This window comes from Panthera pardus, unplaced genomic scaffold, assembly GCF_024362965.1.
Source record: "Panthera pardus isolate Hobbes unplaced genomic scaffold, ASM2436296v1 HiC_scaffold_12, whole genome shotgun sequence".
Classification (NCBI taxonomy): Eukaryota; Metazoa; Chordata; class Mammalia; order Carnivora; family Felidae; genus Panthera; species Panthera pardus.
This window is the reverse complement of record NW_026526677.1, coordinates 97,383,517-97,407,599: the sequence shown is the minus strand read 5'-3', so window position 1 is coordinate 97,407,599 and position 24,083 is coordinate 97,383,517. Positions and strand designations below refer to the sequence as shown.

At 37.3% G+C, this 24,083-nt stretch overlaps 1 protein-coding gene across 5 annotated transcripts in view; it reads left to right on the top strand.

Moving 5' to 3' along the window:
* ARHGEF12 (Rho guanine nucleotide exchange factor 12) overlaps nt 1–24,083 on the top strand; it is a 149,917-nt gene that overhangs the window by 63,273 nt on the left and 62,561 nt on the right. For 2 of the 5 annotated variants that reach the window (XM_019468860.2, XM_019468857.2), the window contains exons 2-5: nt 8,524–8,547; nt 9,797–9,882; nt 11,455–11,511; nt 23,459–23,557. In XM_019468860.2, coding sequence (XP_019324405.1) covers nt 8,524–8,547; nt 9,797–9,882; nt 11,455–11,511; nt 23,459–23,557 — 266 coding nt within the window. The remainder of the gene's footprint in view (nt 1–8,523; nt 8,548–9,796; nt 9,883–11,454; nt 11,512–23,458; nt 23,558–24,083) is intronic. The other 3 variants (XM_019468861.2, XM_019468862.2, XM_019468858.2) reach the window with 2 other exon arrangements.

Genomic DNA, 24,083 nt, shown 5'->3' with positions numbered 1-24,083 from the left:
TCTTTTCAGTTCATACTTGCATGGACTATCTTTTCCCCTACCTTTACTTTCAGTTTCTGTGTTACTTCTGAAATTAGTCTCTTTAGGCACCATATATATGAGTCTTTTTTTTTAACCCATTCAACTATAATGTACGTTTTGGTTGGAGAATTTAGTCCATTTACATTTATAAAGTAATTATTGGTAGGTATGTACTTATTGCCATTTTGTTAATTGTTTTCTGGCTGTCTTTGTAGTTCCTCTCTGTTCCTCTCTTCTTTCTCTCTCCCCTGTGGTTTGATAACCTTTTTTCGTTTATGTACAGGTTTTTCTTCATTTTTTTGCGTGTATTTACTATAAGTTTTTGCTCTGTGGTTACTGTGAAGTTCACAAATAGCATCTTTATTTATATAATAGTCTGTTTTAAGTTTATGGCAACTTAAATTTGAACACATTCCAAAACTACATTTTTATCCCCCCCACATTTTGTTTTTGATGTCATATTTCATAGGTTTTTATTTTAGGTGTCCCTTAACTCATTATTGTAGTTATAGATATTTTTATTACTTTTGTCTTTTGACCCTCATACTAGCTTTATAAGTGATTAATTCACCACCTTTACTGTATGTATTACCTTTCCCAGTGAGATTTTTTACTTTCATGTGTTTTCTTGTCATTAATTAGTGTCATTGCTTTTCACCTTAAAGAAGTTCTTTTAACTTTTTTTTTTTTTTTTTGATAAGGACAGTTTAGTGGTGATGAACTCCTTTAGCTTTTGTTCATCTGAAAAATTCTTAGTTCTTCTGTTTTGAATGATAACCTTGCCAGGTAGAGTATCCTCCTCCCATTCCCCCACCCCCCAGGTTGGGTTTTCTTGGTTGGAAGTTTTTTTCTTTTAGTACTTTAAATATGTCATGTCATTCCCTTCTGGCCTGCAAATTTTCTGCTGAAAATTCTGCTGATAGCCTTACCGGTTTCCTTTGTACATAACAAATTGTTTCTCTCTTGCTGCTTTTAAGGTTCTCTCTTTATCTTTATTTTTATTTATTTATGTTTTTGAGAGAGAGAGAACAAAAGAGGGGGGAAGGGCAAAGGGAAAGGGAGAGCCTCTCTCCCTCTAGTGTGGAGCCTGCTGTGGGGCTTGATCTCCCAACCGTGAGATCATGACCTGAGCTGAAATCAAGAGTCGGATGGATGCTTGATCGACAGAGCCACCCATGCACCCGGCTCTTTATCTTTAACTTCTGTTGTTTTAATTGTAATATTGCTTTGTGTGGATTTCTTTGGGTTTGTTTTGTTTAGAACTCTGGGCTTCTTGGACCTGGATGTCTGTTTCCTTCCCCAGATTGAGGAAGTTTTCAGCCATTATTTCTTCAAATAAGTTTTCTGCTCCTTTGCCTCTCCCTTTTCCTTCTGGGACTCCTATAGTCGGGGTGTTATTACACTTGATGTTATCCCATCTGTCCTTTTACGTATCTTCATTTCCTAAAGTTTCATTTTCTCTTCTGTTTTTCTTTTTCTTCGCTGCTCTGTTTGGGTGGGTCCTGTTGCTTTGTGTTCTAGCTCACAGATTGTTCTGCTTCATCCAGGGTGCTGTTGAACCCCTCCAGTGTATTTTTTAGTTCAGTTCTTGCATTCTTCAGCTCTGTGACTTTTTTTTGGTACCTCCTTTTATTTTCTTTCTCTTTGTTGATGTTCTCACTGTGTTCATCTTTTCTTCTCCCAAGTTTCGTGACCATCTTTATGACCATTACTTTGAACTCTTTATCAGGTAGATTACATATCTGTGTTTCATAAAGATCGTTTTCTGAAGTTTTTGTCTTGTACTTTTGTTTGCAACCCATTCCTGTCTCTTTGTTTTGCCTGAGTTTCTGAGTTCGTTTCTATATATTAGGCAAAACGGCTACATCTCCTAGTATTGATGGAGTGGCCTTCTGTAGGAGATGACCCGGAGGCCCAGAAGTGCGTTCCCCTTGGTCACCAGAGCCAGGCTCTCAAAGGGCATCCCCTGTGTGTTCTGTACATGCCTGCTGGTTGTGGTGGAGCTATGGCTATGGCATTGGAGGTGGTGAAGGAGATGTTTGCCTGGCTGTGGCATAGTTGGGCACTGAAGAGGGGGATACCAACCTCCACTAGCAGGCTAGAGGGAGATTATAAAAACGGTGCCCGCCAGTGCCAGCCTTAGCACGATAGAATGTGATCACAAAAATGGCACCTGCCAACACTCTGTTCTTGGAGAGAGAACCATCAGGTGCCTTCTTCTCTGGAAGTTGCTTTAAGATGAGTAATTCGGTCTCCTTTACATGTGGTCTAGGAACTTTTCAGACTGCTGCTTTTGTGCTAGGTCTCAAGGTGAGTGAGTCTGCCTGCAAGACCTTTAAGAGTGTTTTAATTTTTTTTTAATTACCTACATTTCTATGGTTCTCCTGGATATAATCTTAGTTGATACAAAGTTCTGAGGGCTTGTCTTTCTGGTGCAGGGCCCACAGGTTGGGGTGCCTGATGTGGGGCACAAACCCCTCACCCTTCTGGAAAAAGTTCCATATTTTTTGAGATCCCTCCCAATTGTGGGTCACTGCCCCTGGGGTGGCATTTTGGCAAGAGCATGTCTGTCTCCACCTCCCTTACCTGTCTCAGTGTGGCCCTTTTATCTTTTGTTGTAGAGGCACTGTTCATCTAGTTTTCACAGAACTTTTTCGGAGGAAATTCTTCCATTTTAGCTGTTGAATTTTGTGTCCATGGGAGGTCAGTTTAGGATCTTCAGGCACTGCCGTCTTGAACCACTTCTCCAAACAAATTCTGAAATAGGGAATCGTGAAACAAGATTGAGATTTTAATCACTATCAAATGAAAATTATGTATCGTCATTATTTTAGAAATCATGAGATTATTCTGTTGAGTCCAGTTTATTGTTTATATAAGCCCAGATCCATATAATCATGGATTTGATGGTTTGACTGATGTTGAATGGGATGCAAATAACTAAGTAGTTTGAGGTTCTCATACTTTTTTCTGGCAGTTCTCTTTGTTTTTTGAAGTGAGTAATTTGAAGTCTGAAAAGACACTGTATAAGTTAATGGTGATACTCATGATTTCAAAGGAAAGTTATTGGGAAACCTTACAGGAAATATTTGCAAAAGTGATACTATTCCAGATTATCAATGAGTAAATGAGAGCCTGTAATAAATAAGCTGTTACGTTAATTGTGAACTACTTTTCTCAGTTCCGAAACAACCAGTGTCCAGCTTACAATATCTGACAGAGGCAATTAAGATAATTTAGAATTTACCGTTTGATTTGTCAAAGTACGTCCAGGAAAGAAGAGCCACTTACTGAGGGTCGTCATGTGTTTCAAGTTCTTCAGTAACAGTGACAGTATACCAAACCATATTTAAGAAGTTAGCTTGAGATCTTACATTACATTACAATTACAATTGTTTTTGGATTTTACACCAGAACTGAGCTCCTTGGTCCTTGTCATTTTGTGGTTTTGTATTGCAAGGTCCAGAGGTTTAAAACTAATAACACCATGAAAAATTCTCCATGAGTCATCCTGTCAGCTGTAGCTTCTGTTTGAGTCTTTCTGATGTAACTAATGTTTTATTGCCAGCTCAGCTAACAACTTTTCATGCTTTGGATCTATATCCTAATAAAAAGGTACAATGGTAGGTCATTTTCAGACTTTTATTTTTTTGTTCTTTCCATAATTTTTGGTTCTTTTAGTGACTTTCAGCCAGGCCAGTCATAAATTGTAGGTGGTGACAGGATCTACGACTGGTGTTTTTTGAAGGGGGAGGAGTGGTAGTGGTCATTACCACTTTTGGTTCTTTGAATCTGACTGTCCAGAGATCTAAAGCTTGAATTAACAGTTTAGCTAAAGTCAGCAGTATGTTCTAAATCCCTATACTTATGGGTACTTATGGGTACAGATGCCCTTTTAGCTGTTTTGTTTGTTATTTTGTGAAAAATGATGTAATAGTAGAGCTAGCTGGTTCGTATTCACGTTGGAGTAATTTCAAATTTAAGTGTTGTACTTTAGGCTATTTCAATCATTTTGTAGAAACAGAGAAGTAAAAAACCTAATTTATATCCAGGACACGGGATGCCTTAATCATTTTGATATTTTAAAGGCGATGTGGAAATAATGCACTCTCTTGCTAAGAAGTGACAGGTATGGTCAGCACAATTTCACAGCCTTAAAAAAAAAATCACTGACCCTACTTGCCATGAAAATTAAAAGTTTTGGTTGTAACCTGATCTTTTCTTTTACCCTGCAGCATCTGGGAAGTTTGTTAACTTGAGTATTGACGTTAATTTTATATAATATGGCTTGGCACGTTAAACCTATGGTTTCATCATTGGCTTTGGATTTTGCATTTCTGTGGATTTTGCTGAACTGAAAGCCTATTTGAATATTGTTAGCCTTTAAGTTTATTTTTCTCCTCGACTTAATTTGTAGTTATGTCTCTAAAGTTCAGGTTTTATTTGCATTTTAACTAATAGCTAATAATCATTAAGTGGTTGTTCTGTGCTAGGCAGTGCTTCTCATCTAATGTTCCTCATTTTCTAATCTAATCCTCAAAACAAATTTGTAAGGTAGGTAGTAGGATTATCATTATTTTACAGATGATTGTTAAAGAGGTTAAGCAACTTGCCCAAGTGCAAGCGCCTTTTCAAACTAGAATGTGAACCTTGTTCTTTGTTTTCTGAGACATCCCTGTTCCTGAGGCCTTGAGATCACACGTGATTTTCATTGCCTATAACTGTGGGAACACTGTATTTTTTGCATTGATATTTGCCATCATTTTATGAGGATTGAGCCTTAGAATTATCTTAGCTGTAACCTATTTTGCAGAGTTCTTTGTCTAGAAACTCTCCTCACTGGCATGAATTCCAATAAACTAGTGCTATATGTCATGGATTCCAAGGTACACAGGCTTTTCACCCTGAATTTTAACACTGCTAAAGTCAGGATGTATCTTACAATGGAATTTTTTGGAATTCTAAATTTAGTAGCTAACATTGTTTGCTAATGAAAACTCGACCACAATCCAACAATGTAGGTAAAATATCCTTAACTTTATTCTCCTCATTTCAGTCATCCCTTATTAAGAACCATCCAGAGTCCCAAATTCTTCATCATTACTAACCCCAAGAAAAAAATATCTACCTTGAAGGAGAGAGAGGGTAGGAATTAAGGTTTGAGTGTGATAATCTCTATTTTTTCTTTTGGGACATTTCTCATAGGAACAGTGTCAAAGGCTAGCTCTTTTCTCACAAAAATCAAAAAAGGAAAAATGACTTCTTATAGGCTCTTCATTATAAGCAAATATGTGAAAACACAAAGTTTGGCGGCCCTTTGCAATTCTTTTTTCATCTACAACAAATTCTGTTTAACAAACTTAAAGGAATATCCCAGTTAGAAAATTATGTATGTGTGTATACATATTATATACTTAAATATGTGTATGTATATATGTATAGTTAAACCTGGCTATAATTAGAAGTTTTACTAGAATAAATATTTATTTGGTTAGGGTTTATGTAATTATCAAATCATAACTCCCTTTATACTGTAATAACACATGGGTGGAGTGTGAAAATAAAAACTTTGGGGAGGCCTCTGTGTGTTGCTACCTGGGGCTTTAATATTAGAGCTCAGAACTTGTAAGAAAGGCATCCTGGACACTTGGGTGACCCAGTCGGTTAACCATCCTTCTTTTGATCTTGGCTCAGGTCATTATCTCACAGGTTCGTGAGTTTGAGCCCTGCATTGGGCTCCTGGCACTGACAGTGCAGAGCCTGCTTGGGATTATCTCTCTCTCCTTCTCTCTCTGCCCCTCCTGCACATGCTCTCTCTCTCAAAATAAATGAATAAACTTAAAAAAACTGGCATCCTGGGGCACCTGGGTGGTTCAGTAGGTTAAGTGTCCAACTTCGGCTCAGGTCACGGTCTCATGGTCTCTCATGGTCCATTGGTTCCAGCCCCACTTTGGGCTCTGTGCTGACAGCTTGGAGCCTGGAGCCTGCTTTGGATTCTGCGTCTCCCTCTCTCTGCCTGTCCCCCAGTTGTGCTCTGACTGTCTCTCTCTCTTTCTCTCTCAAAAATAAATAAACGTTAAAAAAAAAAAGAAAGAAAGGCATCCCGAAGTCAAGTGAGTCAATGTAATTATAAGCTTGAGGCCCTTGGTTAGGATTTGTGGCGTATGAGTGTGCTTGCTATATAGGTTATCAAAAGTAAGGGCATCTAGTTGCCTTATCCCAGTGGCTCAAATTTTGACAACCCTTTCCTATTTATTTTTTTATTTTTTAAGTTTATTTATTTGTTTTGAGAAAGAGAGCACATGCCCAAGTGGGGGTGGGGGTGGGAGGAGAGAGAGAGAGAGAGAGAGAGAGAGAGAGAGAGAATCCTAAGGAGGCTCTGCACTGTCAGCGCAGAGCCTGATGTGTGGCTCAAACTCATGAACTGAGTCATGACCTGAGCTGAAATCAAGAGTCAGAAACTTAACCACCTGAGCCACCCAGGCACCCCAGTTTCCTTTTTAAATTATGGTTCTTCATATTAGTACTTGGACTTTGTCTTACATCTGGAAGAATACATACACGTGTATGTAAATAAGCACAAACATGTTCATTGTTGGCTAAATGCCCAAGTCATCAATATGGTATTTTCAAAAGCCAGGTACAGTTTGATTAAGTACATTAATATAATGTCTTCATTCAACTATAGCTCTTTTACATAAATATCGAACTAGAGGAGATTGTCAGTTTTATTATGCTTGGGTTACAGAATGGACAAGGACTTGAAAACAGAGGATTTTGTGCGGAACCGTTTCATCAGCCTGGTGTCGGGCTAACTGCAATTTAGTGACTAGAGAAAAATTATTGTGATTTAAAAATGTTTGTTCTTCATCTGTGCTTTAAGAATTTAGTAAGTAGATTGTGGTAAGCAAATTTTCCTGTACAGTAGTCCTTGTTCATCTTTTCATTCCATTTTTATCTTCTTTCCCCTCCTCTTCCATTCCCTAGTAAGAGAAAACCGCTCAGGAAGCTGGTTTTCAATCGGTAGTCTGGGAACTTCCGGGATTCTTTACCAGAATCTCCCTGGATGTTGCAGTCAGCCCCTGACGCAAGCGGCCATTGTTTTGGGGTAGGAGTTTCTGTAATGGCTATCAGGAAGAGTGGCTGAGGTTGCTAACTGCAGGTATTATCCTTTGCAGAAACTCAGCTGGGAATTCTTTCCTGCCAACTTTTATATTTGTTTCCAAATTGAAAAACATTCCCACCTCCCCACTTCCCCAACAAGTAGGGATGGACTTCTTAGGAACTATTTCTAAAAGTCTGATAATCGTTTGTAATTGGTACATTCGGTAGAGCAATGTGCTCTTTACCCCAGAACCCCTTTTCCCTGACTTTGTTGTGAGTTAACTTGCACTTATCACGGAAGTTTTTAGATTCTTTGTCTTTTTCTTTGGATCAATTTTGGCTTATGTGGGAGTTAAAGAAAATTGTAATTAAACTTTTATGTTAGAGGGTTTTTTCTTTTTTTAACTAAACTATCTCCATGACAAATAAAAGTCATTCGAATGTCATTGTTTTGTTTTGTTTTTCTTACTGTGTTTACTAATAACCTTTTTTAAAAAAAATTTTATGGCTATCTTAAGAAAGCCTGTTTTTATTACGCAGGCTAAATAGTCTTTACGTAAAATGCCATAGGTTGAGGTGATTTCTGAAAGGACAGACCTGAAAAGGAGAATGGGAAGAAATTTGGGAACACTTAGAGACTTAGTGTTTATATGTAACATCAAATTCTTATCAGGAAGCCCCAGTAATATTTCTTTAAAAAAGACAACCGGGAGGAAATGCAGTAGTTCTTTATAGCTTATAGAACTGCAAGAAGAAAAGATGTAACCTTTGTTTTCTACTTTTGGAACATATTCTTAATAACTGATAATCCTGCGATGGTATTTTCTCTAGATTTCTGTTATAAATGCCAAACGTGAATAAACAAGACTTGTGATTTGATTATGATCAAAGGGTAGTAGATGCAGATCAACAGAGCAGTAATCAGCACCCAGATATCTTGTGAGGGTTGGGGAGGGGGTGATGGAAGGGAGGAAACTTTCTCTGCCAGGGAAACGAGGTAGAATATTTTAACGGTAAGATATTTCTCTTTACCTCAGTCTTTTTAACCTGTAAAATGGAAATAATAATAATAATATGTATATGTATATGTATATATAAGTATATAAGGATTAAATGAGATAGTACATGTTAACAGTTTAGAATAGTGCTGAGCACTTAATATTTAGATTTTAGTGACAGCTCCTAGCACCTGAAATTTAAGATTTAACAAAGGAGTTAAGATATTAAAAAAATAGAATCTAGCTTTTTTGTCTGCCTGTTTGTTGAATCTTGCTTTGGGAAAGTTAGTGTAAGATTTAAATCTCTTATTCTGGTTTAATAGAATGAATAAATTGAATAACAGTCTTACCAGTGAGATAACTACATTTAACCCATTTTTTTTTCTTTCCTTTGTTTCAGGTTTCCCCTCAAAAAACCTATAAGGTAAGTTGTTCAGTTGCCCTTCATATGTTCAGGTTAACTCTTAATTAGAAGCATTCCTTCGAAATTATGGTGGATTTTTGTGGCTTTTGAAAATGTGGATTTTTTATATTAAATAGTTTAAAATATCAAAATGTTTTACAAATTTAAAATATAACAGGTGTTGCATATTTTTTCTGGAGAGAGCATTGTTTTGATAACATTTTCAGTGTTTTTAATATAAGCATTTTAAAAGTTTGTTCAAATCGATAGTTAAGGTCACTCCCTATGCAGAGATTTAATTTTAAAATCTATTGTGACTGTTTTCAGTTGTGAGTAGCTTGGGGAGTGCAAATGGGTTGCCAGTTTTTGATGTGTTTTATCACTTGGGTAACTACAGCTGCCTTTAGTTAATGAACTTTGGCAAACTGAATCAGTCTTAATTACTTTAAGCCAGTAAAGGGAAAAATCCAGAGTGGTCAAATATCCCTGTGCCCACATCCATATCTCCATATGTATTCATACCCTGGGATTAAATGCCTTTTCCTCAGTACTTGTTCTTCAACATCTCTTTCTCATCCTGGTTGTTGTGAATATTATTTACAACGTAGGTAGTATATCATTCCTAACTATTATACTGCTTTTGTCATTTTTAGTGACAGTGTGGTCCAGGATACCAATGCTGTTCTTGACATTTCAGTTAATTAGTAGCGTCTGTGTTACCGTGAGGGTCTTATCTGCTGCCCAGCCACTATTTGATCACTGTAGTTGGGTAGGCCATAGGAAAAATAACAGTTCTAGTGTCAACTGGGCCTGCCTGACTTCTGTAGCTAGAGCTATAGTGAGGCTTGCCTAAGATTTTTTTCTTTTTAACTTTTCTCATCCATGTTATATTTACACAGTGATTTTGAACCTGATCATAGTATATGTAGAGTCTGGTCGAGGAATGTGTTTAATTATTTTCAGGCACTGTTTTCTTACCTGTTCGGTGGAAATAATAGTAACTTGTGAAAACCACTGAAAGAATTTGTTTCTAAGAATAAAATAGACTTCATGCTAAATACTACTTTTATTATTTTTAAGCACTTTATATAACCAAATAAATAGACTCTTTATTACACATAGCACAGACTGAATTTAAAACTTCTTGAAAAACATGCGTTAGAGAGATTTATGAGACTGTATAGGGTAAACTGATCAGCAATTTTTAAATTAAGTTTTTATTCTGTTGATTTGCTTGTAGTAAATATTTGATTGCTTTACTTTAATTTAGGCATGGAAGTATTTTGAACCGAGAGTCACCAACAGATAAGAAGCAGAAAGTTGAGCGCAGTGCATCACATGATTTTGATCCCACAGGTAAAACACCATTTTTCCAAAGACTTTTGAGAGTAATGAAGTTCAGACTAATACAGCTTAAGCTGTAGAACTACCTGAAACACCAGGAGTTACTGTTTGGTCTGTTCAGGACTCTCCTTCCTCCTCAGTGATGTAATATAAAACCTGTGCATTCAGGAGGAGTTGCATGCGTTTTTAACACTCAACACTATGGATTCCACTATGGAAGCATCATTGTAGAGTGTGATTTTTAAAAAAATAATCATGAGAAGAGAAATAGTTATTATATCATAATTAGAGATTCCAGTCAGACCAAGGACTTAGTGTTAAAATGAATCATAAGTATGAACAGTAGTAATTCATGAAATCAAAGCAGTAACAACTACAGATTTCTGTAGTTATTTAAAAATTCATGTGTGATTGTGGTAAATTGGAGTATTAGATAAAATCCAACTTCAAAAATTAATGATCGTACGATTTTAGAGTAAGCGAATGAATAGAGATCCCTTTTTCTTCAGTCAAGTATTCTGAGCTTAGAGAGTCTTAAGTAATGTTGATCTTTCCTAAAGTTTTCATGCTAGTAGACTTCTGATTATTAAATTCTTAATTTTATACATACAGATTGAACTCCTTTTGTAAAATACGGTCTTTTGTTTTCTCCTTATAAACTCTCTCAGTATTTAATTTATAAAAAAATGCTTGATAATTTTGCTTTTGTCATTTGAAACTGATTTGTGTTCTCTGTGCTCATAACAGTTTTACTCAGTTGTATGTTCCTATGACAAAAGATAAAGTAAATGAATGCTAGGGTCTTAGATACACAAATAAAATATCTTTTTAGATATTTTTGTTTATAAATACGATTTTTAATTTTTAAAAGTATATTTTTGGTGTCTAATATTTCATATTCTTCGTATAAACTGTTATTTTGAAAAAATATTATCATCTAGACAGGGAAGAATAGGAAGTGAATAGCTAATAATTTACTTGCATCTTGAGTAGTAGGTAAAAATGAAGTCCCGATCATCAATTTAGGCTTTGTGGTGGGGTATAACTTGTGGATTTCTATTAAAAGATAATTATTTCTGATACCTAACTTTGACATCATGAGGCTCAGTGGCTTTTATTTGTTTATATGATTAGTTACTGTCTTGCTAATGAGTTTCTGCCCAAGTGCACCCAAATAGTCTAGTCTTGTTAGAATGACTTACTCTGTATCGTTCACCTGTGATGTGCTGTCTCCAAAGACAGATTTAGCGGAGGGGATGCAGTGCTTCAAAATGAGATTATCACAGCTTTTGGTGCTTTTGCCATCTCTACGGTCGTCAGATGATACATTTTGTAGACTATTCATGTGTTGTTTTGTTTGAACATATTTTTATTGCACTATCTTTTCTTCGATAAATCTTTAAAATATGTCATTACCTGTGCTGTTCGTGACTGTTCTAAGTGCTATCACCTGTGATGTTCATACTTTGTGTTTGCACGATTTAACTTGATCATGATTCATTCTTTTCCCCCCCATGAATTTTTCCCCTTACATTGGTCTCCATATTTTCTATATCTCTCTCCTTTTCTCCCGCTCTTGTGCAGATAGCTCCTCCAAGAAGACAAAGTCTAGTTCAGAGGAGAGTAGATCCGAGATATATGGTAAGCTAATGTAGCTGATTCAGCCTTGCACCTTTGGAGCTTGCTTCATGCTGTTTCCTTTTTTTTTTTTTTTTAAATAACTGCAGCCTTCCTTGTGTCTGCTCTGCATGGCATGACCTACTGCAGGGAAAGGGAGCCGGGGTTTTAATGTGGCTGCAACTGGGAAGCTTAAGGTTGCTAGAAACTAACATTGTAGAGTAAGGGTAGGCCACATGACCCATCTTCTCTTCCATCTTGTGGATGATGGGAAAGTGATGATGTCTGATAGGTTTGAGTCAGCCTCCTCCATGCAACATGGATGGGCTTTGAATTCTTGGCATCTTCTTCCCGTGTCCCATTTGCGGAGATTGGATCATGTAGAATTTCATGGCACCAGTCTTTCCCTCTAAGTATAGCACTGGTGTGATTCAGAGGTGTTAGCAGTTCTCTGGAATTCTTATTTGATTTTTTTATTTGTTTTTAATTGCCTTCATTATCTGAAAATGCTGTTCGTGTATGATTAATCCACAACAGCAAAAATACCTTAAGTATTTTATTTCTGTGGCTTGAAGAATTTGTTTACGCCTTTTATAAGTTTCCCTGAAGCTTATTCTGAATGGGACAATTTCAAAATGGTACCTTTTAAAGGTATTTTTTCACAAAGAGCAGGTTTAATCTGAATGGTTAACGTTTTGCAACAGAAGATTGAAACACTAATATTTCTAGACTGTGTCCTGTCTTCCAAAGAGAATATAAACCATGTTTGTGAAGTTCATATGTGTTTTTCCCTTTCCTCTGCACAGTGTTCCCTGCCGTCCTCTTCCCTTGTTTTGGCATCCAGTTCGTTTTTTGAGAAAAGTGAATAGGAGAAGCACTGCTTGGAGCCAAGACTTTTAAAATAGCTGAAAGACTAATAAGTTACTTCTTTTTATGAAGATTCCAAATTTGTCCTCAAAGGAGAACCAGGTCTTCTCTAAAAGAACAAAAAGTCTATCAAACGGAAGTTCGCCCAGATGTAGCTGTTTCCTAGCTTGACATACATGAAAGGAAACAAATATATGAGAATGCCCCTCCCCCCTGTAAGACATTTTGTAATTTGTATTTCCTGACACTTGAGCCCACAGTGTCACATACTTTTTAATATTACGAGGCTTCAGTGTTTGGTTATAAACCAGTTAATGCTTCTCTGTGGGATAAATACGGTTCTTTGCTTTGGTTTTTGTGACCAGTACCTTTTTCGTGCAGTGAAACCTTTTACAGTAGTTCAAGATGAAATGTGCACCGTGCTGTATGGCATGGCAGGTTTGTGTTTTTCCTCCCTTCCAAAGTATTTGGCTTCTCATAAGTAAGAAATAGCTTCCGAATTTCTCGAGACTCCGTCTTTCTGTTCTTCGTAAAGAGCTTCCTATGGTTTATCCTCTCCTTAGGAATGTGAACACCATCTTTACGGCCCCCTTCTTTTCCAGTAGCCTTTGCAGTGTTGTATTTCACCTCCCCACCATTTTCCTAGATCTGTGGTATGTATGCAAAAGCTTGCTGTTTGATTTGGATGTTAATATTTCAGTGATAGGAATATCAATGCTAGTTCAGGCATGCCATTCGCTTGTTAGTAATAGAAACATTTAAAGTGGTAATGGGGAAACAAGGTGTGGCTTCTTTGTATGTTTGTTTCTTGAAAACCCTCGAAATACCTTTTCTGGAAGGAACTGAGCCGTGAGTCTTTAAAAAGCACTTATAAAAGGGATGAGTTGATCGGAACAGAGTTAGCATACTAACTTAAATCTCTTTGACATTACAAATATTTTATCACCTGTGTGAATGGACTCCTTCAGACTTGGTGCAGTTAGCACAGTTGGAAAGGAATCTCTAGGGAGTCCAGAAAAGCTTGGAAATACTGAAATATGATGGACTAGAATTGTAGCAACTGCTGACATTGCTTTAGTGTCGGGTCTCTTAACAAGCCCACTTCTAACTTTTGAGATTATATATGGTCTTGGGGTAAAATTCATTAGCTCACTACTTAGACGAATGCTAGTTCTTTGCTTACAAATTACTTATTTTGAACTCTCTTGGCTATTTTTAGAGCTACTTTGTGAGGTAGATTTACTTTGCTCATTTTAAAAGGAAACCAAATGTTTGTTTTGTATGGACTTCTTTTGTTAGGTTTCTGCCTGGTGCAGTAGGTCAGTACTTATTCCATTTCTCCTTATTTTTCCTTCTGCACCTTTTGGACTCCGTTGATCATGAGCAGATCGTGTTTCTGATTTGCAATTTTAATTATACTTAATTTTGTCTTTTTCTCACTACTATCGTAATGGAAAATTCTGTGGATTTTTGTGGGATATGAGAGAAGGGCAAGGGAATTTTGAGTTTGCAGCTTCTTCCTACCTTCTGTCTTGTTTCATGAAGAGATTCTAGCTGATAGTATTATGTACCAGAAATTAACCCATGTCTTTTTGAAGCTGTCTTAATCTGCTGGGACTACTATAACAAAATACTAGAGACTTGGCTTAAATAACAGAGATGTATTTTCTTGAAGTTTTGGACGCTTGAAGTATGAGACCAGGGTGCCAGATTCTGGTGAGCTCTCTTTCCTGGCTTGCAGATGGCCACCTTTGGCTTTGTGCTCACATGGCCCTTCTTTGGTGTGAGCTCATGTAGAGAGAGAACAATCTCTCTGGTGTCTCTTCTTCTAAGGACGTGAGTCTCATCATGAGGGCCCCACTCTCTGGACCTCATCTCATTCTGATTACCTCCCAAAGGCCCCATCTGCAAATACCATTACGTTAGGGGTTAGGGCTCAGCATATGAATTTGGCGGGGGGGGGGACACAAGCAGCAGTCCGTAACAGAGGCAAACTATTAGTACTTGAACTGTCCTGGTTGGATACTTCAGTGTATTTTTTAAAAATTCTTATTTTTTTTAAATTCAGCTTCTTCAGATTCATAAATATAAAAGTCCTTGGTTTGACTCTTACTCTCACCAAGTTATTATTCTTTCTGCTTTCTTCTTTAGCCTGACAAAGAGCATTCTACAACATGAACCTTCTATTTCCTTATAAGTCATTCACTTCTTAACCTCTTGAAATCTGACCTCTGAACACATACTATCTGGAAGGTGAACCAGAAGATCCTTAACAATCAGTAAACTTTTTCTCAGTTCTCACCTTCCTCTGAACAATTTGGCAGTGCTGATGCCCTTTTTTTTTTTTCATTTCCATGGTATTGCATTAATGTGGTCCTTTTCTGTCTGCAATTGTTTTGACTTTTCTTTACTTGATTGCTTTTTCCCTCTTATAAATGTAGGCATGGTCCACTTTTCTGTCCTTGATCTTTTCTCCTGTTTCCAGTCTTCTATTTTTAACCATTTTCTGAATACTTTCACTCTAACCATCCTTCAATTTTTTTTTAATGTTTATTTTTGAGAGAGACACACAGAGTGCAGCAGGGAGAGAGAGAGAGAGAGAGAGAGAGAATCCAAAACAGGCTCCAGGCTCTCAGCTGTTAGCATAGAGCCTGATGTAGGGCTCGAACCCACGACTCGTGAGGTCGTGACCTGAGCTGAAGCCAGACGTTTAACCAACCGAGCAACCCAGGTGCCCCTAACCATCCTTCAAATTCGGAATGGCCAGTGTGGGATTCATCATTGTTCCCAGTGGCCAGAAATCAGACTTTCTTTTGATTTCCCTGATTCTTTTCATGGTACTGCCGTTCTTCCATTCACCTAGTCTCATTTTCTTGAAGTTACCTTTGACTTCCCTCTTTCCCCTGTCCTCGGTAGTCCACTATTTGCCAAGTCCCATTGATTCTACCCTCACATTATTTTTTGGCCCTCACTCGGTTCTGTTACCACCGCTTTGTTCAGTTTTCCATCACAACATAAGACTATTCTCGTAGACTCGTAACTTTGTTTCACATTGATTCACTTACTTTTCTCCATTCTACTCTTTCTGTTAGTATACTAAAGTAAGGATTTGGTCATTCACTCACTTACTAGGAGAGTACAGATAGTTTAGATATGCTGTAATTTGTTTCCAGTTTATCATTCTGCCCTAATCTCCTACTGTTAACTTACTTCTACTACCACTCACCTAGAGATACCAGCCCCTCCTCCAAAGTTTCACTTTCCAAACATAGCTTGGTATTCTTTTTTTGCTCATGCCATTCCCATTGTCTTGAACGGTTTACCTCCTTTTAACTCTCCTTCCTACAAGGCGCCATTCAAATACTACCTCCAACATAGGGCTTTCCTAGGTCCACCCCACTCCTCTGTTGTCTGACCTTCGACATCCTGCTTTGTGTCTACTGTTTTGACTGTCTTGTTATTATTTATCTTTATCTGTGCATCTCCCGTAGTGCCTGACACGGGGGTGGGGGTGGGGGGGCACACATCAAGTGAGTTATGAATGAGTGATTATTGATATTGGAATAAAGTATTTTAGTAAAGAGAATCGATAGAACAAAATGGTAGCTCACCTTGATTGGATCTTTCTTGTCTTCAGAAAAATTTTAAGGTAGAAGAAAATTTAACTTAGAAAAGAGCCTCGTTGCTGGTAATAGTCTAAAAGAATGAAATCAGCCTACTTGGAAGTTAAGGCTTCCTCTTGCTGGCAGCATTGTGCATTTAGAATCCAGAAGCTTCTTAATCAAAGGATTATCTGAGGTCTTACTCATAAAACATGTATGTCTGGCAGCAGTTTAAAAATGAGCTGTTTTTTATGAGGTTGCACATGGTCTTTCTCCACACCCTTCCCTGAAGCTAATTCTTAAGAGGTGAGACTTCGAGAAGTTTGGTCATGTAATAAAATCAAAGGTGAAGAAAGACTAATGTGCTTTCCCTGGACTAAATGCAGTATGGAAGGGTTCACATATTGCCTTGCGTATTTAACACTCCATTTTCAGTAATTTGCTCTTTGGCACTATGGTTGTTGCCTTTCTCCACATATGTCTTATAGTGAAATCAGAGAGAACTTTCTCCTCTTTTTCAGGGGACCTTTTCATGACTTCTTCCCTCCCCACTCCAAAGCACTACAAAGGCTTGATTTTTTTCACTTTTCAAAATACCATTCTTGGTAATTACCTTTTAAGTAAGAAACAGTCATTTTATGTTGGTTTCAAATACCCCACTGTTATAACAAGAAAAAGAAATGTCTTGTTATAAAGAGAAAATAAAATTTAGGAAAAGAATAGTATTTATATAAATTTTAAAGAACACTCTTACTTCACTGATGATATGAAGCATGATGTCTGTTAGCTTCCAGGTGAAGTATGATAAACTTTAAAAAACAGGAAATAAAGAAAAATTTATTTGTAACTAGAGTTATTTTAGGGTAGGTGGGGAATCAAATTACTTTAGTTAGAATTTAGGCAAGGCAGGAGATTAGTGTCCTTATAAAAGTACTTCACTACTTTGCATGGTTTTCAGGCCTATGATTTTACTTTTTCCTAAAAAGTGATTGAATATGGTTTAAAATTTCCCGTATATAAAATACATGCAGATTTACTCAGTGAATATACAGTGAGTACCTATTGTATGCCAGGCACTATGATAAGGGATGGAGATGCAAAGATAATAGGATCTGTACGTGCTTTCTAGGAGCTCACAGTCTAGCACAAAAGAAGAATCTTAATACGTTTTGGTAAGTACCGTAATAGAGATAGGCACTTGTTTACCAGGGCTCCGTATGCCCTTAACAAGTGGATAGCTGTGAAAACAATCTTCATATGGCACCAAGAACAATGGGAATGAGAAAGTATTACCATGACCAAGTTTCAGGGGAGGTTGAGCCTCACCATTATCTTACTTGTTGAGCACTCTCTGCCTGTCTTCACACATGGCACTTGGATGCAGCTTCAAAGTGATTTGGGACCGTATAGAAACTCATACTCAGAGGTCAACACATTGTATGCAGCTATCACAGACAGTAAGTGATTCAGCAAGACAGACCCACAAACAAACTATGAACTACATGTGTTTGTAAAAACCAGAAAAAGTAAAAATGGTGGACGGTGTTTGTTGGTTGGTTGGTTTTTAATCAATGAAATTTGAAAATGGCTGTTTCGGAGTTAGGACTCCACTGTTATCTTTCCCTTCTTTTATAACATACAGGGCCTGTTATCTGTACCATACTTGGATTCTTTATTAAACATTGTCATTGTTTCTCTATTTGTTTCTCTTTTGTCCTTTCCTGCCAAGATTTTAAGTTCTTGGAGAGCAGAGGCTTCTAGTAGTTTTGTACTTTTCACAACACCTATAGACTGTGGTATTAAATAACTAGTGGACAGATGTTCAATGCAAATTTGTTAAATTAAGAAAGTGGGTTCTGGTTTGTCAAAAAGGATATTTCAGTGATATAATAATTTAATCTTTGGTGATTTCATTGTTGGTGTATTGGTGATTTCAGTGTTAAGGGTGTTAAGGGTGAGATTTGGGTTAAAACAGCTTCTGGTCTACAACAAGTAGAACATTTCTCCCAATGAGGCGCCTGGGTGGCTCAGTTGGTTAAGCTCCTGACTTTGGCTCGGAACATGATCTTGTGGTTCGTGAGTTCAAGCCCTGCGTCGGGCTCTCTGCTGACAGCTCAGAGCCTGGAGCCTGCTTCAGATTCTTTGTCTCCCTCTCTCCCTTCCCATGCCCCGTTTGCACTCTCTCTTCCAAAAATAAATAAATAAACATTAAAAAAAATAATTTCTCCTGAGAAAAAAGAAAAGCATTTTATTTGATTTTCAATGGGAAGGAACATAATAGATCTAAGCATTTGAAAGACCGGATTTCTGAATTTTGAATGGAACAACAGCTTAGTTTTTAGTTAATTACGACCCCCAATCTAAGGTTTTGCAGATGGCATAGATTCATAGGACAAAATAGGATCATTAATTTGAATTCCGTGGATTCTGAATCGACTGTATATGTAAGTCATGTTTTCTTTTTGTATTGTTCTAGTAGTTCTTATATGTTAAAGTATATCAGATTCTCAGATTAGCAGATAGAATAATAATAAATGGACAATATAGTGGGGTTGGGGAGAGGAGAAAGATAAATAGGATATGTACATAGCTCTTTCTCTGTTTGCTCTTCTCCTTTGGTCCTCATCTCCTTTTGATGTAGAATTAAGAGGGAAAAGTGATCAAGCTGGACAGTTTTGAATTGTAGAAAACAGGTTTGCAGTATTCTGAGGTAATTCTACTATATCGTTCAAATTTTAGCAGTCTGTTAGGACCCTAGACATAGTTGCTGAAATTGACGGTGATGGATTTTTTTTCTCTCTTATTAATGACTTTCTTTTCTGAACTTCCATCTCTAGACTCCTCAACTTTTCCAATTAAAGAAAATTTCTCTGTGTCTCAACATGTGCCAGTTCCTGAGATAAGATTGTAAACAAGATAGAGACCCTATATTCTTGAAGCATATAATCTAGTGAGAAGAGAAAAAGAAATAGGAATCAACTGTGAATGATAATGATACTGTGGGCATAACAAGAGGGTGCAGTCTGTAAGGGGGTACCCGACCTAGTCTGGATGTTTAGGAAAAGCTTATAAGAGAAGGTGATTTGTTTCTCGAGGCCTTCTTGCTATCTCCCGTATTCTAACGTTGCCTTCTTATAAGAAGAAGCCCTACTCTGTAATATTTCCCTTCTCTATTCCTTCCCCACCCAAATCTAATTTGCTTGTTTTGTTAAAACAAAACAAAATGAAATTTAGACAAAGACGTAAATGAGGATTGATCCTTTTAAGGAGCATTCCCATTAATGACAGGAGTTTAACAGAAAAATGTTGTGTTTTTTTGTTTTTTTTTTTAATTTATTTTGAGAGAGAGAGAATGGAGGCAGGGGTGCAGACAGAGAGAGAGAGAGAGAGAGAATCGCAAGCAGGCTCCACGGTGTCAGCATAGAACCCAACAAAGGGCTTGAACTCATGAATCATGAGATCACGATCTGAACCCAAACCAAGAGTTGGACGCTTAATTGACTGAGCCACCCAGTTGCCCATAAGTTAAAAGTGTTTATTAATTGATTTTTTATTGATGGCATGGAGAGATGAGTATTATATTTCTGAGCATGAAAATCCAAGGGCATGCTACCCCTCATCATAATAAAATAATAACATTTATGAGCCGTTATTTATATTTGTCAGGCATTAAGCTAAGTACTTAATATATATTATATTCAAGTGAAATACACAAACGTAGCAAAACTCTTAATGCCCATTGCTCCTCTCCCTTATTTTTTACAAGCATCCTGTTCTCTACAGGGATCAAAAAAACAGTCTGTTTAAGAAGGCCAGTGGCTTAGCACAGCAAACCCCAACATTAGAAACCTTTAATTCACTGATTTTTCAGCTCTTGGGAGGTGGGGTAGGAGAACTGGGGAACATAGATATAAGTGTGAGAAAAATCTCTATATTCAGTGTTGCAGCTGTCTTGATTTTTATTTTAAAGTCATGATATCTTACTTTGAAATTTCAGGGGCACCTGGGTGCCTCAGTTGGTTAAACGTCCGACTTCGGCTCAGGTCATGATCTCATAGTTCGTGAGTTCGAGCCCCATGTTGGGCTCTGCGCTGACAGCTCAGAGCCTGCTTGGAATTCTCTCTCTCCCTCTTTCTCTGCCTCTCCCCTGCTCATGCTTGGTCTCTCTCAAAAATAAAAATAAACATTTAAAAAATTTAAAAAACAAATTTTAAATAATTTTAAAGGAAATAGATCATCAAATATTTATTTTTCTAATACCGGGCATGGATTTTTAAAGAATCTGATAAACCATTGCTCTTATTCTAGTCTGATTCTTATATTGATTGTATTATGTACTAGAAATTTACAAAGAACACTTCTTCCTTGATTTTATAACTTTTCCTAATTACTCGAAGGACGCAACATTAAGTCAAACATTGAATTCTGATAGATTATCTTTCCTCTGTCCCCGTTTCACTGTACTGTTTTGTGGAAGTGGTGAATTTGCTAATTCAAATACTGTTTGGTGTTGAGTAGTCTCTAGAATTGAGGGTTAACAGATTTTGATATTGAAAATCAACTTTCTTGAGGTACAATTTGTATAAAATAAGTTGCAGTCCTTTTAAGTGTACCGTTGGATGAGTTTTGACAAATGAATACATTCATGTAACCATTACCTTAATTAAGATACAGGACCATCACCCCAGAAAGTTCCTGCGTGTCTCTTTGTGGTCATTCTTACCCTTCCTCCCAACCCTGCCCCTAGGCAACCACTAATCTGCTTTTGTTACTGTTCTTCAGTTTTGTCTGTTCTCCATTTGGAATAACATAGTATGTACTCTCTTTTGTATCTGTTTTCTTCTGCTTAGCATGATGTTTTTGTGATTCTTACATGTTTGCTACACGTGTGAGTTATTCCTTTTTTTTTTTTTTTTCCCTTGCCAAGTAGTATTTTTTATAACGGATACACAACAGTATGTTTATCCATTCACATGTTGATGGACGTTAGAGTTGTTTCTAGTTTTTGGCTCTTATGAACAAAAGTGCTATGAATGTTTGTGTACCAGTCTTTACGTGGACATGGGTTTTCATTTCTCTTGGGAGTGAAATTGTTGTGTCATGTGTAAATGCATACTCACCTTTTGATTCGAGTACTCATGTTTATAAGAAATTTCTAAACTGTTTTCCAAAGCATTTGTACCATTTTACACTCCTATCAGCAGTGCATGAGCATTCCAGTTGCTCCACATCCTTGCTAACATTTGATATTATCAGTCTTTTTATTTTTAGCCATTTCTAGTTACCGTATAGTAGTATCTCATTGTATCTTAATGTGCGTCTTCCTGATGACTGCAGATGTTGAGCACCTTTACCTGTGCTTATTGGCCATTCAGTATCTTTCTTTGTGATGCGTTTATTTAGATCTTTTATTCTTTTTCTTTTTTATATACAATTTTATTTATTTATTTTTTAATATGTTTTATTTATTTTTGAGACAGGGAGAGACAGAGCATGAACAGGGGAGGGTCAGAGAGAGGGAGACACAGAATCTGAAACAGGCCCCAGGCTCTGAGCTGTCAGCACAGAGCCCAACGCGGGGCTCGAACTCACGGACCGCGAGATCATGACCCGAGCCGAAGTCGGCCGCTTAACCGACTGAGCCACCCAGGCGCCCCAATATAATTTTATTTTTAAGTAATCTCCACACCCAACATGGAGCTTGAACTCACAACCCCGAGTTCAAGAGTCACATGCTTCACTGACTGATCCAGCCAGGTGCCCTGAAATCGTTTGCTGTTTTTAAAAGGTGTCCCCTAGGGGCGCCTGGGTGGCTCAGTCGGTTAAGCAGCTGACTTTGGCTGTGGTCATGATCTTGCCGTTCGAGAGTTCAGGCCCGCGTCAGGCTCTGTGCTGACAGCTCAAAGCCTAGAGCCTGGTTCGGACTCTGTGTCTCCCTCCCCTGCTCATGCTCTGCCTCTCTCTGTCTCTCTCTCACAAAAATAAATTAACATTTAAAATAAATAAAGTAAAATGTGTCCCCTATTATTGAATTGTAGAGTTGTTGTTGTTGTTGTTTAAATATAATAAAGATACAAGTCCTTTATCAGATATTTGTGTCGTGAATATTTTCTCCTACTCTGTGGCTTGCCTTTTCATTTATCAGTGTTTGGAAGAGCAGATATTTAAAATTTTGAGTCCAATGTATGATTTTTTTTTCTTCTATGGTTGATGCATTTTGCATCCTAAAAGATCTCTGCCTACCCTAAGGTCTTGATGATTTTTTCCTGTGTTTTCTTATGAAAAGTTGAAACCTTTGTGTTTAGGTCCATGATTCACTTTAATTTCTCACGTAGGGTTATGAGTGAGGTTCATAGTTTGTGTTTCCTGTACTGTGATATACTTATTCCAGGCTTTCGGTTGTAGTAGGCTCACATACTTGTGACATTGCACGACAGCGAGAAATACGTGTATTCATTAACATGCAATCTTTAACATACCCTTTGTTTTGTGCATCAGACTTATTTAAAAGGTCATGCTCTTTGTATAAAAATCTTTATTCTGAAGAAATTGTTATTTTCTCATCATCACTATACTTGCATTATTCTCCGTATTTTGTATATTGATTTTTGGTGAAGCATTTAGATACTGCAAAGCTGAAAGTGTTAAATCTCTGGCTAACACAGAGTTCAGGATCTTTAGATCTTGATCTGTGATCAAACAGCCTTGGGTGTCAATCAGGGTTCTGTGATGGGACATCTCTCTTCCTCTGGTTGTGGCCCTCTTTCTCTCGCCTTGCCTTGACTACTTTTGTTTGCTGTCTAGCTAAAAGGAAAACAGTTCTCCTGTAGAATCCAGGTGAGTGTGTGAAAGAAATGAACTGGTTGAGCTCGCAGGTTCTTTCTTTGTCTTTTCTACTTTTTTCTCCTTTCTGTTTATTTTTTCTATGAGCCGGGGTCTGTCTTTGAACTTGTTCGTTTTGGGAGAACATCTGCCGGTGCTCTTCTTTGTATAGTCAGTTTCCCTCACATAGTCAGTTTTTTTCTGAGTAGATTTTTCTGAGAGTGAGATTGGATTTCTCTAGGGTTTACCAGGGGATGCTTCTAGCCTTATGTCCCAAAATACTTGATTTTCTTGGGTTTAAATACTAACTAGAGCACCGAAAAACACAGTGCGGTGGGGAGGATTTTGTGTTACACATAAATAGCAGAGATGTGAATAGGCTTCCGTTCTGTCTCCTCTCTAATAATTCGTCTTTTCCACTTTGCCGTAGCTGTTTTTAATCTTGAGGCAATTCTACTCTACCTCTCCAGTGAGAGACCAACATATATGGCTCTTCGTGATGTTCTTGTGTTTGTTTTGTTTATGGGGTCAGTACTCTGATTTGTGATAAGGGCCTCACATGTCATCTTGTGTTTCTCCAGATAGAATACAGTTCATTACAGTTCATTATTAATATGTAATAATGTCTTTTTCTCTCCATTTTCTCTTCCTTCTCTCTTTACCCTGTGGTTCTTGTGCAGGTCTTGTTCAGCGTTGTGTGATCATCCAGAAGGATGACAATGGATTTGGGCTGACGGTCAGTGGAGACAATCCAGTCTTCGTACAGTCTGTCAAAGAAGGCAAGGCATTTTTTAAAACAGTCTTGTCACTTGGGAGCAAACAGAGTAAGAACAGAAAAGCTTCATATTTCTTGTGCATAATAAAATAATCACATGCATTGCTGGTCACGTGGCCTGTTGGGCTAGATCAGTCTTTAGTGTCATATTTATAGGTACAAATTTACCCTAGGTGATTTTCTTTGTACTCACTAGGAAGAAAACAGTCTCATATAGTTTTAGAAACCGTATGACTCCTTGTTCATGTTTATTCATTATCACTTACAGAAATTTATGGACTTTTATTTTTTCATGGCACCAGAGATATTTTGGTAGACCAGATTAAAGAAATGGTTATATGCTCAAAAACATCTACTTTTCCCAAAAAGATAATAATAATAATAATAATGTTCTGTTACTCTATGTCAAATACTTTATTTGGATACTATAGTTTGAGGTAGGTATTTTTCATCCCCATTTTATAGGTGATATTGAGGCTTAGAGTAAGAAAACATAAAATTGACTGATTTTATGGTCACACAACTAGTGA